Source organism: Ursus arctos, unplaced genomic scaffold (genome assembly GCF_023065955.2).
Source record: "Ursus arctos isolate Adak ecotype North America unplaced genomic scaffold, UrsArc2.0 scaffold_15, whole genome shotgun sequence".
Classification (NCBI taxonomy): Eukaryota; Metazoa; Chordata; class Mammalia; order Carnivora; family Ursidae; genus Ursus; species Ursus arctos.
Genome location: NW_026622819.1, coordinates 59523158 through 59537773, shown reverse-complemented (window position 1 = coordinate 59537773; position 14616 = coordinate 59523158). Strand labels below are relative to the sequence as shown.

At 52.1% G+C, this 14616-nt stretch overlaps 1 protein-coding gene across 1 annotated transcript in view; it reads right to left on the bottom strand.

Annotated features, from left to right (window-relative positions):
* Positions 1-14411, bottom strand: part of ERGIC1 (endoplasmic reticulum-golgi intermediate compartment 1) — a 101954-nt gene extending 87543 nt beyond the window's left edge. Inside the window, exon 1 of the mRNA XM_026510976.4 lies at positions 14241-14411. Within this exon, the coding sequence (XP_026366761.1) occupies positions 14241-14260 (20 nt within the window). The 5' untranslated portion in view covers positions 14261-14411. The remainder of the gene's footprint in view (positions 1-14240) is intronic.
* Positions 14412-14616: the final 205 nt, after the last annotated feature.

Sequence of the window (14616 nt, the reverse complement as noted above, 5' to 3'; positions counted from 1 at the left end):
CTTTTCTGCCATCGTTTGTTCATTCCTGTCAGCCCATATTTATCCCCCACTAGCCTGGAAGCATCATGAAGGTAAAGACAAAGTCAGTCTTGTTTTCCCTGGAATCCTCCCCCAATAAATCTTTAAATGAATGGATGAATGAATGAATGAATGAATGAGTGAATGAACAAACGAACCCCACTTCCCAGGGCCTCCACCTCCTCACCTCCGCTATGGAAATAACAATACCTCTGGGCCAGGTGGCTGGCAGTCCTGGGCACTGCCTGTTTTCAGCGGGCGGGGCTTGATGCTGTTATAACCGAGGTGGTGGGACCTCGGAGGAGAATTAGGAGAGGAAGCTGACACCTCGAATCCGTGAACAGATCACTGGAGGACTCCGCCCAGCCCAGATGACAAAACAACGTCAAAAAGGCATGACAGGGCACAAGGGGAGCCCTCTCTTCAACAGCATGCAGCTAAGCAATCCCCCAGGTGCCAGCACCAACCAATGCTGTCACCGGAGAAATTGATGTCACCCAATGGGCCAGTGAGTGGGTGACAAGTTCCCAAACAGGCCCAGGGCTGCCTTCTGATTTCCTGGCTCCTTGAAGCAGGCCTGGGAGGCTGGCATTCCTCTGCAAACACAGCCACATGCACCAGGCAGGCGATGGGTGCCAGGGACAGAGAGCTTGGAGAGCAGCCTGAATACACAGGCTCCTGGCCCCGTGTAGTCGCACCTACAGGAGGAAGCCTTCCCCAACCAAAGACAGCAGCCAGGGACAGTGGAAGGAAGGGGTGCTCAAGTCTGTTGTGTGGCCCTCCGAGTGGGGGTCGGGGGGGCTGGGAGGTGAGTGGAGAGGGTCACGTCCTACCCTGGGCCTCAGTTTCCCCATTAGCCAAGTGACACTCTTAATTCCTCCCTCACAGATCAAGGTGCAAACTGTAAAGTGCTAAGTGCTACGAGGTAAAGTGGTGACTCTTATCCACCTCTCCCGGCACCAAGTTTTGGATGTGTACATATTGTGTGCGAGTTGTCCCCGAAGGCAAAATTTCCCAAAGTGTGGCACCTGGGCCACTGGTGTGACCCAGGGTGATTTCAGGTAATATGCGGAGCTGGTGGTTAAATGGCGTTAGGCTGCACAGTGTGGTTAATCCCCGCTGAGTTCTCACTTGAACATGCTGAGAACATCAAGGAAGTCTCAGGCAGTGCTACTCCGTGGTCGACCTCTCATCCTTCCTGCACTGGCCAATAACCACCCCCACCACTCAACAGCTTTGGCAGGCACCAGCTAGCTAGGATGGAACAACCCTGCAATTATTGGTATCTATTTCTGGCAGGTGATACCGCTTCACCATTTTCAAAGATGTTATAAAGCTACCTTTTATAAATAAAAATATGGTGGAAAAAAAACTGAATACTTTAAAGAAAAATGACTAATAATATACGTTGCTTAGGAATATGCCCCCAGCTGGTGCCAGAATGGTGGAAGGCTGAAAAGTACGGAGCAGAGTTACCGTCTCTGCCAGCGACAGGCACATCTACGCCCCTCCTGCTCTCTTCCTCCGGGCACTCGCCTGCCTGGATCTGCTGGCCGCTCCCACAGCTGGGTGGGATAGGGTCCCCGAGTCAGGACGGAAGTGATGGTGCCGTATCCACACTTCCCACCCAGCCCTCCACGTCCTCCCCTTCTCTCCCCACTGCCAGGCCTGGGAGAAGACCCAACACACCCTCAGGGAGGACAGAGCCACAAGATGGAAGGAACCTGGGTCTCCGGGTACTTGGGAGGGGCAGAGCATCTCCAGCCACCCCAGGACTTCACATGAGTTAGAAATGAATTTCTGCTGCATTCCATCACTATGATTTTCAGGTTGTTTATGGCAATTCGCTGACTTGGGCTAATATAAAGGAGGCATGTCTAGTCCAACTTCCTGCCAACCTGGAACTCTTCTGTGACAGTCTGGATTTCCTTTTTTTCCATAACAAATAATTACTGAGCACCGAACAGATGCCAGGCAGTCTGAAGGGCTTTACAGAGACAAGCTCCATTAGCCTTCATGACAATCCCGGGAGCCCGGCGCTACTAATCCTTTGGCTTGTCTTGCAAGGAGGCAAACGAGGCTCAGAGGTGTGAAGCATCTTGGCCAAAGTCAAACGTCTGGGAAGCAATGCAGCTGAAACTTGAAGCCAGGACTGCTGGAAATGGACAAGGCCCTTCCTCTACCGCAGTGCCATGCGCCTCCGCTGAGCTCATCACCCAGGGACCGCCAGGCCCTAGATGCCAGCCCCCGGGCTGGGTCCTGCAGGAGGGAGCACACGGGAGACACGGCCACAGCCTGGAGTCCCTGCAGCCAGACAGGAAGGAAGCAAGGGAGGCACGGAGCACAGAGACAGATGGAGAGGGGAGGGGCTGGCACAGTCAGGGGGGGCATCGCCACTCAGGAAGAACGGGAAGGGCTTCGTGAAGGAGGTGGTGCTTAAGGCTGGCTGAAGATGGTGGGTGAGATTTCAGCTGGTGGCAACAAATAGGGAGATGCTGTCTCATCCAAGCCAAGAGCCACCACCTGGATCCACAGGAATGGGCTCAGGACAGGCCCCCCACCCTGTCTACTGTAGGGGGCCTAAAGGACTGTGGGACAAATCTTTGAAACACCTCTCTGCACTGGATGAAATACTCCCAGTTGTTTCAAGGTTTCTCTTACAGGCCTCGCTCTCCTACAGGCCTTGTTCTCAGCCCGGGGTATAATGGAAAGAGTGTGGATGGTAATGTCCAACCACTCCAAGCCGTGATGATAGCTCTACTCCCTCCACCGAGCTAGGGGGTTCCCAGTGCAGTGCCCTTCCTTACAGGAGGACAGCTCCACAGTGAGCAAGGTGGGGAAAAAGACAGCTGATCAAGAGGGGCAATACGGGGGCAGCCGGGCCATGCTGCCTGAGCCAGCTGAAGGTGAACGCCACCAGGGACACCACGTGGTACCCTGGATAGGACGCACTGAGAAAGGCACTCCACTCACACTCCAGTCTAATCATGAGAAAACATCAGGCTAATCCAGACTGGGGGCCATTCTTGAGGACACCTGGACAGAGCTCCTCAAGCCTGCCAAGGTCATGAAAAACAAGAAGGACTGAGGAACTGTCCCCAACCACAGGGAACTGGGGACATATGACCGCTGGATGCAATGTAGGATCTTGGATTGAATCCTGCAGCAGTAAAAGGACATGAGTGGAAAACAGGTGAAATCCAAATAAAGTCTGGATTTTAGTTAATACTAACGTACCAATATCAATTTTTTAGCTGTGACAGATGTGGTAATCCTTGGTGTGAACCATGGGGAAGGCCAGATGGGGTAACTGTACTATCTTTACAACTTCTCTGTAAATCTAAATTATGCCAAAATAAAAAGTGTATTTAATTAAAAAGAGCGAGAGAGAAAGAGAAGCAAATGCCAGAACGAAAACAAGTCTCATGAGTTTGGGGGTTGGGGAGGGGAGGATTTCTGTTTGTCCCAGTACCATATATCCCCAGCTTCTAGAACTGAGCCTGGCACACAGTAGGGCCCCAATAAATATGTTCGATGAACAACTGGCTCCATCACGGCAGCCCACTCCTGCCTGCTGATGGGGGCTCCAGAGACCAGCCCACCTGCTCCCCACTGGAAGGGTTGCACCCCTCTGCGTGGCTCCCCAGCAGGGGCTCGCTGGTGGTAATCTGCCCACAGATGTGTATGGCAACAGGAAATGATCACCCAGCCTTGGCCTCCTCTACAGTGACCCAGAATCCTTCCAAGGCTTCCAGAGAAACAAACTGTAAACACAACGAACTAGATGACAGGTAACAACGGCTGCAGCAACTTCTGGCTAGACACGTCTCCAAAGGCAACGGAAACAACAGCAAAAATGAACTATTGGGACTTCCTCAAGATAAAAAGCTTTTGCATAGCAGAGGTAACAGTCAACAAAACCAAAAGACAATCAAGAGAACGGGAGAAGATATTTGCAAATGACATATCAGATAAAGGGCTAGTATCCAAAATCTATAAAGAACTTATCAAACTCAACACCCAAAAGACAAATAATCCCATCCAGTAATGGGCAGAAGACATGAACAGACATTTCTCCAAAGAAGACATGCAAATGGCCAACAGACACATGAAAAAATGCTCCACATCCCTCGGCATCAGGGAAATACAAATCAAAACCACAATGAGATACCACCTCACACCAGTCAGAATGGCTAAAATTAACAAGTCAGGAAAGAACAGATGTTGGCGAGGATTTGGAGAAAGGAGAACCCTCTTACGCTGCTGGTGGGAATGTAAGCTGGTGCAACCACCCTGGAAAACAGTATGGAGGTTCCTCAAAAAGTTGAAAATAAAGCTACGCTATGACCCAGGAATTGCACTACTGGGTATTTACCCCAAAGATACAAATGTAGTGATCCAAAGGGGCACCTACACCCCAATGTTTATAGCAGCAACGTCCACAACACCCAAACTATGGAAAGAGCCCAGATGTCCATCGACAGGTGACTGGATAAAGGAGATGTGGTGTACGTATACACTGGAGTACTACTCAGCCATCAAACAAATGCAGTCTTGCCATTTGCAACGACGTGGGTGGAACTAGAGGGTATTATGCTAAGCAAAATAAGTCAATCAGAGAAAGACAATTATCATATGATTTCACTCATATGTGGAATTTAAGAAACAGAACAGAGAAGCGTAGGGCAAGGGGGGGAAAATAAAACAAGATGAAACCAGAGAGCAAGACAAACCATAAGAGACTCTTAATCATAGGAAACAAACTGAGGGTTGCTGGAGAGGAGGTGGGTGGGGGCATGGGGTAACTGGGTGATAGGCATTAAGGAGGGCACGTGATGGAATGAGCACTGGGTGTTCGATAAGAGTGACGACTCACTGAACGCTACCTCTGAAACTAATAATACACTCTATGTTAATTAATTGAATTAAAAAAAAAAAAAAAAAAGGATGGCAAGCAACATCAGGCACACCAAGGCGAAAGAACTTGCTTCCACAGCACAAGAGTGTGGTTAAGAGTCAGCTCTGGGGGCACCTGGGTGGCTTAGTCGTTAAGCGTCTGCCTTCGGCTCAGGGTGTGATCCCAGCGTTCTGGGATCGAGCCCCACATCGGGCTCCTCCGCTGGGAGCCTGCTTCTTCCTCTCCCACTCCCCCTGCTTGTGTTCCCTCTCTCGCTGGCCGTCTCTCTCCTTGTCAAATAAATAAATAAAATCTTAAAAAAAAAAAAAAAGTCAGCTCTGCATCACAGGTGAGTCCTCAAGTCTCAGCTGCCTTACCCGTAGTCTGTGAGGCCTCGGCCAAGTCCTGTCCCTTCTTTCTGCCCAGCACCCTCACCAGACCAACGGGAATAATAAATAAATAGCTCTTACCCAATATGAGGATCAACTGAGGGAATCCAAGGAAGGCTTTTAGCCAGGCACTTGCTAAATGGGGACAATGGCGGGCACTCTTGTTATCACAACACAGTCCTGGGAGGTCACCTTCAAGATACACCCTGGAGGCTGAAGGTATTAAAGGGTCTGAAGCAAGGGAGTGTCACTCAAGTTAAGCTGGAGAGGAAGGCTGGGTCCCGGGGTGGGGCTGGCCAAGCCGTCCCAGCACCACCCAGAGGAGGGAAGCCCCAATCCCCAAGGCCGCCTCTGCCCAAGCCCACAGATCCCTCCTTTCTCTGCCTCGGGCTCCAAGCCCACTAGACCACCTCCAACAGTCCTGGGACTCTGCCCCAAGTCCTGTCCACCCAGCCAGCACTTGGTCACACTGGTCTGTGTGACACACGGGCGGCCTGCTGCCAGCCACAGACCACTGTCGGCCCCAGGAAGGCGTTGGTTTGGCCCAGTATCATGTTCAACAAAAATAAAATCAGAAATGATTCCTAACTATTTTCACACAATTTAGAAGATTTGCATCATTTCCTGAAAAATTGGGAAATCTGAGGTGTAACAAAAAACAGAGCAGCACTGGAGCTGCCCCTTCCCGATGGAGTGTCGCGCTCGCATGGACCACAGCCCGCACCAAATCACCCACCAAGGTACCTGCCTGGGCCCTGGGGGCTCCAGGGTATGTGACCGACCGTTGACTCTCTCACCACCGAGCTATATGTAGACATTTCTCCCAAGAACATATACAAATGGCCAACAAGTACACGAAAAGCTGTTCAACGTCACTGGTCATCAGGGAAATGCAAAACAAAACCACAATGAGATAGCACCTCACACCTGTTAGGACCGCCGCTGTCAGACAAAAGTGTTGGCGAGGATGTGGAGAAAGAGGAAGGCTCGTGCACTGCTGGTGGCACCGCAAACTGGTGCAGCCACTCGGGGAAACAGTATGGAGGCTCCTCAAAGGTTAAAAATGGGAACACCCTATGATCCAGCAATCCTGCGACTGGGTATTTGTACAAAAGAACTGAAATCAGGACCTTGAAGAGATATCTGCACCCCCATGCTCAGTGCAGCACTGGTCACAATAGCCAAGATGTGGAGACAACCTAAACGTCCACGGACAGATGACCGGAACAAGAAAATGTGGTACAGGCATGGGGCGCCTGGGTGGCACAGTGGTTAAGCGTCTGCCTTCGGCTCAGGACATGATCCCGGCGTTATGGGATCGAGCCCCACATCAGGCTCCTCCACTGGGAGCTTGCTTCTTCCTCTCCCACTCCCCCTGCTTGTGTTCCCTCTCTCGCTGGCTGTCTCTATCTCTGTCGAATAAATAAATAAAATCTTTAAAAGAAAAAAAGAAAATGTGGTACAGGCAAAGAGTGGAGTATTATTCAGCCTTAAAAAAGAAAATTCTGCCACAAGTAACAAGATGGATGAACCTTGAGGGTGTTATGCTAAGTGAAACAGGCCAGCCACAGAAGGACAAATAACTACATGATATCCACTTACGTGATGTATCTGACACAATTAAACTTGTAGAAATAGAGACTAGAATGGTGGGTGCCAGGGCTGGGGAAAGCTGCCCTTCCAGAGGTATAAAGTTCTGGTCAATACAAGATGAGTAAGTTCTAGAGGTCTGCCGTACAACCTATAGTTAACACTACTGCATGCTTAAAAATGTGTGAAGAGGGTAGATCTCCTCTTAAGCGTCCTTACCACAATTTTTAAAGAACTGAATTAGCAGTGCGACCCATACAGTGATAGCATGAGAGTTTCCTACAGTGACAGACTGTCCCATATCTACATGGGGGCAGGGGTGGTTCTACGAGAGAATGTCTTGAATTTCATAGAGGAGTATACCAAAAGTCAATGTACTGTATGATTTAAAAAAGAAACTAAAGAAAAGAAATTACTAATAATTGTGTCTATCTTGTGGGGTCAGGGTGACTTTTCAATCCAAAGACATGCCCAGCACAGCACTCCACCCATCACAAGCCGAGGAACTGTCAGGCACTACTAGTAAGATGAGTACTGCCTCCCTTCCTCCTCCAAAGACGTTCCAGCCCTGGACTGGAAGGCAAGAAAGACAAGCGAACGCCATGGAGGGGCTCCTGCCACAACATTAGCACCCAATGTCTCAGGGACCCGTCACTGTACTTTGGTTTCATAACAGCCAGGCTTCTCATCTCCAATAGGGTTTCCACCTTTTGGAGAAACAGAACATTTAATCCATTTCAAAGGGATCTTGCCTCCTGTTCAGCTGTGCTGCCCAGTGGGTTACAGGAGGAAGGGGTTGCAAGGGGAAGATTCCACTGGCAGGTGTACACGAGTCCCCAGGGCCCCTTGAAGCACCAGCTGTGCGATCCATCATCTCCGAGGTCGCTCTCCCTGGATGTAAAACAGGAACAATAATGCCCACTCCCCACTCAGGCTGAGTAGATATGTAAAGCACCTCCGTAGGCCCTACGTCTCGGCAGGAGCAGGGAACCCTGAGTTTCTCCGGCCTCTCCCAAGGGCCAAGACTTTTAAAAACAAATACATCTAGTGTTAGAGGGTGGGTTTTTTTTTTTTCCCTGTCCTATACTTTTCCTGCATATATAACCAATGTAATTAAGTTAACAGACCTGAATGGTAAAGTTGACAACAGACAATTAGGCTAATCACTAGTTCCTTAAAGGATCACTTAGCGCTGTTTCCCACACCGTATTCTGAGAAATGGTACTGGGCGCCTTGTGAGCAACAGGGTGGCTTCGACAATCAGTCTGGCAAACCTGGGCTGAACCAAGTGACTCGGCTTCCTCTCATGCAGGACTTCTCAGTGCCTTTAGAAAGGTACACACAAGTTCTGAATCTCCAAGCGGGGGACACTGTATGCAGCACAAACTGAGAGATGCTGAGTCAAATCAGTCATACAGAGCAGGGCTTTGGCAACCTTATCACACATCCAAATCACCTGGGGAGCTTATTAAACCACATTCAGATTCGGGGTGGGCACTGAGATTCTGCATTTCCCAGGGACTCTGAAGAGCAAGGACATCAATGGAAAGGCAAGACCACTTATCGACCACTTGCCCAGTGAGGAACAGTCCCAGAGTAGGGAAGTGGCTTGCAGAAGGTCACGCAGGAGTGACAGGTGGGACCAGACTCCACTCCCAGCCTACCCTCCAAGTACCTGCTCCCCCACCTGGCTGCCCTAGATCTCTCGGCCCTGCTTCCTATGGATTCTCCCGATTTTGAGCAATCTTCTCGGTCTTTGTCGTGCACTGGAGTCTTGTGAGGGCCTTTAAAAAAAACACTAATACCTGACCCCCCATCCTCAGAGCCTGATTATTGGGTCTGGAGTGTAGCCTGAGTTGGGGAACTTTTTAAAGCTCCTCCAGTGATTCTAACGCACAGCCAGTGTTGAGGGTCACTGACGTAGACGTGGTGGGGGAGCCTCCCCCCGCTCCCCTCCTCACACCCTGCCTGCCCCTCTAATGCCTGAAGAAAACCTCCCAGCAGCAACTCCAAAATAAAACATGAAAGGATGACCAGATGGGAAATGGCACCGGACAAGGCCACAGCTGGCCAAAGCCCAGTCTCAAGATATTAGGTATCACGGTCAGGAATCCAAACTGCCTTGAGAGGAGAGATTTCCATCTTGTTCCATGTCCACATGAGCCGGTAAACACATGTTCTAGGCTTTAAAGCCCCAGTGGCCAATTGGGGAAAACCTGGACCCTCCAGAGTGAGGCGTTCTAAGTTAGTGTGAGACTGCTAGTGGACGTCTTTAAAGACAACTTCTGAATCAAGTGTCAGGCCAAACGAGGCTGGTTTTAAAAAAGGAAGGAAAGGAGAGGAAAAGGAAGAGGAAAGAAAAAAAGCGGATGGCTTTAAGCTTCTTAACGAGCACTACAGGGAAAGAAACAGAGATGAGAAAGCCAATGAATCTAACCAGAGGAGACTTCCATTCTCTCTGAACTCGGTGAATGGAAGGGGAAGAGCTTTTGAGATGAGCCGACAGCCGACAAGTGGGGCTCTGGGGCCAGATGGCAGCATTTCCACCCAGCACCTTCTGCTGACCCACACTGTTCCTCAACTCTGCTGCACCTCAACTGGCTTATCTGTGAAGTGGGACGACGACACTGTCTGCGTTGTAGGGGTACTGTGGGATTAAATGAGGTGACGACACTGTCAGGCACTAGTAAGTGCTCAATAAACACAAAATACTGGCTTCACCTTCACATCATTTGTCCTCTGGTCGAATCTTCGTTTCCCTTTTGCCCTCATATTTAAGCCCATTTATGTTTTTTAAAAATTGTTATAAAGTAGGGGTGCCTGGGTGGCACAGTCAGTTAAGCATCCAACTCTGGGTTTTAGCTCAGATCGTGATCTCAGGGTCATGGGATCGAGCCCCACATCAGGCTCTGCGCTCCGCGTGGAGCCTGCTTCAGTGTCTCTCTCCTTCTCCCTCCGCCCCTCCCCCCATACACTCTTGCTCTTTCTCTCCCTCTCTCTCTCAAATAAATAAATAAATCCTTAAAAATAATTGCCGTAAGTATGTGTTTCTGTCAGCTTCCCCAAGTTCTTTCTGGAATAAGGCAGGGTAGAAATACAGATACTCCTGCTGGCTAACTGCCGAGTGTTAACTATGTGCTCAGAGCCCCCTGTGGTGGCTGGGGCTTAGCTTGGCACAGGGAGTGCTGGGGGGTTCGGGGGGATCCGGGTCTGAGGGCCCCCCCTCAGACAAAGCCCCATGAGGAGCTGAGGAATTCATACTTGATCCTCAGAGCAATGGACCCTGTTTGAAGGTTGAAACCAGGACATGAGAAAATCAGGGTAACTGTGGAAAGCTCACTAAGAGAAAAAAAAAAACAAAACCAAAAAACAGGTCAACTTTGGAAAGCTCACTCAGGGTTCTCTCAAGAAGGTCTGGGGTCTCCTGGAGGAAGGCCAGGGTGAGAAGCAAGGGAGGCTGAACCAAGGCACTGCCACAGGGCCAGCACCATGGGCGTGCGACCTACACAGTCAGGTAGGATCCCCTGCTCCAACGGGAGGGGGGGGTGTCCATGCTTATTTTAATGCTCTGCTGTCACTGTCCTGAAATCTGCAATACTTTTCCAACACGGGGTTCTGCATTTTCACTGGGCCCCACAAATTACAGAGCGGGCCCCACCCTGCAGGGAGGGATATGTCTCTTGCCCCTACATCTACCCTACCAGGTGAGGCAGTGAAGGTCACCACTTGTCTTTAAAAGGAAGAACCCGAGGCTCTGGGGAGGTAAACTAACTGTCCCATGGCTTGGCTGGTCAGTGACAGGGCAGCAGCAAACCCAGGGCTTAGGGGTTCAACTCGGGGAACTCCACTGAGGGAAAGCGAGCCATCTCTGCCCCTCTGAAAGCTACGCTCAGGCTCCTTTGGGCCGGGGCTGCAGGAACTGTCCCCCACCCCCACCCCAGATTGAGTGGGAGGTAGGTGCTGTTGACCCCTGCCAGCCGGCGGAACTGGGTACCATCAGAGCCAACACCCACGGATCTGGGTCACAAGGCCAGTTCCACAACAGCAACTGGCCAGCGATTAATGAAACAATTCAACAGGAGCAAAGCAAACACAAGTAATCTTTGCAGTCCCGGATCCTGCCTCCACCAACCCCCAAAAACAGCTTAGAGCAAATTCAAGGAAGGAACGGGGAAAATTCTCCACCAACAGCTGAAAATCTGCCCAGTAAAGAAGAGTTGGCATATCAGATCACACCATGCCTTTGGCTTCCTTGACAGACCCTGAGAGGCATTTCCAAGAGCGAGTTTGGCTTAGGTACGGTTCTAGGCACCTGAGTTACCCCAGAGAATAAAACAGATAAAAAAACCTTTGCCCTGGGGCGCCTGGGTGGCACAACGGTTAACCGTCTGCCTTCGGCTCAGGGCGTGACCCCAGTGTTCTGGGATCGAGCCCCACGTCGGGCTCCTCTGCTGGGAGCCTGCTTCTTCCTCTCCCACTCCCCCTGCTGTGTTCCCTCTCTCGCTGGCTGTCTCTATCTCTGTCGAATAAATACATAAAATCTTTAAAAAAAAAAAAAAAAACCTTTGCCCTAGGGAGCTCATGTTTTAATGGAAGGGAGAAAGAGAATAAGCATAATAATTAAATGAATTACATAGTGTTAGGAAATATAGGGGCTCACATGAAATAACACAAATAATGAAAATAGTGGCCAAAATTTATTGGGTGTTTACTGTGTCTAAATGCTTTACACACATTGACTTGTTTAATCCTCTCAACAATGGGTACTGTTCTCATGCCCATTTCACAGACAGGAGAACGCACAGAAGGTAAGCTGCACAAGGTCCCGTAGGCACTAAGAAAAAAAAGGAGTATTGATGAGAAAGGGCAAGAGGGCAAGAGATTGCTGTCCACCCACACACACACACCTCCTCCTGATTCCGGTTAGTTTTAAGGCGAGCAAAACACGCAGGAAGCCTGGTTTTCTTCCAGGCCTCCCAACTGGGAGAGGGGGTCCCATCACAGTATGCCCCTCTCCCTTCCCCCACAGTTCTTAAGAGATCTGACAGGGTTGTGGGACCCTCCAAGCACTCCCTTTTCTCCCAGAGCTAAGGCTTTGGAGCTAACAGCCCTGAGTTCAAATCCCAGTCCACCAGCTCACCAGTACATGACCCTGGGCAAACGGCTTCTACTTGGCAGCCTCCTATTCCCTTGATTTCAAATGAAGATTAAAACTCCCCCTCGCAGGTGGCAAGGGAAGAGACTTCAAGTCTGCAGTGGCCGTACAGGGGTACATGCCCTCCTCCCTGCTCTCCAGTGCCGAGAGGGCAGGGCTACACATCCCCAGCTCTGTACTGTGGGCCACGTGGCAGAGGGCTGCACACGGTAAACATCTGATGAATGAACGCTGAAGAGGAAGAAGGTGTGTGGGATGGTGGAACCTTCCTTAGAAACCGAGCCCTGGAGTTAACAGATCTTAAAAAGTGTGAGTTACTAGGCACAAACGGCTCATCCTTCAAAGCACAAATGCGAAGTGGGGAAGCCCAAGCCCTCAAGAAAATGTATTAAAACAATACCTCACTAAGCTGGGGCCCCCATGGCGCCAGGGCACTCCAAACCTCCAACTCAAGGGCCCCCAGGCCAGAAGGCCCACTATCAGTCTCGCTCCCTTGAGGTCCAGGGCAAGACCCTCAGCCCGGAGCCTCAACTTCCTCCTCTTAAGGGGTGAGGTGCAGAGTGGTAGGACTGAATGACCCAAAGAGGTGGTTTCCCCAACAAAGTCAAAATCACTGGAACCTACTAAATCACAAGGGGATGGGGTGGGGAGGTCGGGAATCTTTATTATCAGTCTGGGCAAGGGGAGACTTTGTGGAACCAGGAACCCACGTGCCAAACACAGCTCTCAGGGCCCGACGCTAACTATCCCTGTGAGGACTGCCCCTCATTCCATCAGAGGGGCTCTCCTTCTCGGGAACTGCCCTGGATCTGCAAGCATTTGTCTGAGATCCTGGTGCTGGCCTCTGGGCTTCATGGAAGGGGCAGGAAGCCGGCAAATGTTTGCCAAATGACATTGGTACCCAAGAAAAGGCCGGAGTACCACATGAGCCAGTGCCTGGGGGTCACTGCCAGGCTTTTCTTCCTGGGAAGGCTGTCCCTTTAGCCTGATTTCACTCTCACCTGTACGGAGGGAAGGGGCAGGTGAGGAGCAATAGAATCCCTATTTGTGGATGAAGAAATGGCCTCATGGAGAAGCTCCTCATCTACTGACGTCCTACTTCTAAGCTCTAAACCCTACAAGGCTCTGAATTCAAGGCTTCTCATGCACCCAGTCCTCACAGGTGAGGGCCTTATTTCAGCTCCAACCTGCAGACAGTGAATTTTAGAGATACTGAGAGGGTTCAGATACTTGCCCAAGTCATCCCTTCACACAGCTGAGGGGAAGTCTGAACCTAGAGCTTTCGCCCCTAACTTCTAGAATATACCGAGCTGCTCAGTGGAGGGAACAGAGCCAGGATTCTAATCCAGCTCTTCCCCACACTGAAGCCCTGCTATTTTCCTGGCCAGACCCCCACAGCGTGGCTGCCTCAGGCCAGGGCATCCCCTGGGGCTCCAGACCTCAAAGGAGAGTCTGGCGGAGACCCCTTCCCAGGCAGGCTTTCAGAAGGCCTAGCCCAGCCCAACGTGGACCATGAGGCAGTTGGACCCCACAAAGGATGCATTGTAGTGTCTGCAGAAAGCCAAGGCCAGACCAGGCTGGCCCCTCTGGGGAGCCCTGCCCATGGCTCCTGGCCTCCTCCCCTTCCCATAGTGCCCCCATACCCGGCGGACAGGACCAGGACTGGCAGAGGCCTCCTGTTCTGCCTAGGCTGGGGCAGCCTCAGCCTATGGAAACCTAAAACCCTCCAGCTGCTGCCAGGCTGTACCGGGGCTGCGGACCCCTGAGGATCCCTGGGGGCTCCTCGGAGGTGCCCCGGGCGCACCTGTCAGCAGGGGTGGGATCCACGAAATGAGGCTCCATAGATGGCAGGAGGGGGGATGGCTCGTTTGCTCCCCGCTGGGGGAGTGAGTTCATCTGCTTCCCAGACTGGGGGCAGGAGATGCGGGTCTGCGTGGTGTTGGGGCTGGCTGGGGAGGGGGTTCGGTGGAGGGAAGAGGTGGGGCGGCCGGGAGGAGGGCGGCTTTGCCTCCAGCTGCACGAGGGGGCCCTCCGAAGTTCCGGCTGGCTTTGTGTGCAGCAGGGGGCCCGCCCCGTGTCCCCGAGGGCCTGCAGGAGGCATGCACAGGGCTGGGGTCCCCTTTTGCGTGCCGGGCAAGAGGAGTCCGCGGCGTGCCCGGGCAAGCCCTGGGTCCGCGGTCGCCACACTCACCTCCTGAAGTCAAAGGGCATCGTGCCGCCGCCGCCGGGGGTGGAAGCGCTGCAGGCCAGGTAGGCTGCGGCGCCGCGTGGGTCCCAGCCCGCTGCCAACACCTCCTCCGGCCGCCCCGCCCCCGCCGGCCGCCCACCGCCCCCGACACCCGCCGCTCGCCTCCCGCCGCCGGGAAGTGACGCTCCGCGCAGCCCATTGGGCGCTGCCCGCCCGCCCCCGGCCTCCCCTTCCGCCGCCCGGTTAAAGGGGCCCGCGGGGCCGGGAGGGGGCGGGGCGGGCCTTCAGAGGCGAGGCGGGAGGGGGGCAGGGCAGGAAGCCCCCACAGACGCATTAGTTGCTTTGAGGCCCCCCTCTGCGTTTTCCTTCACTTTCTCTC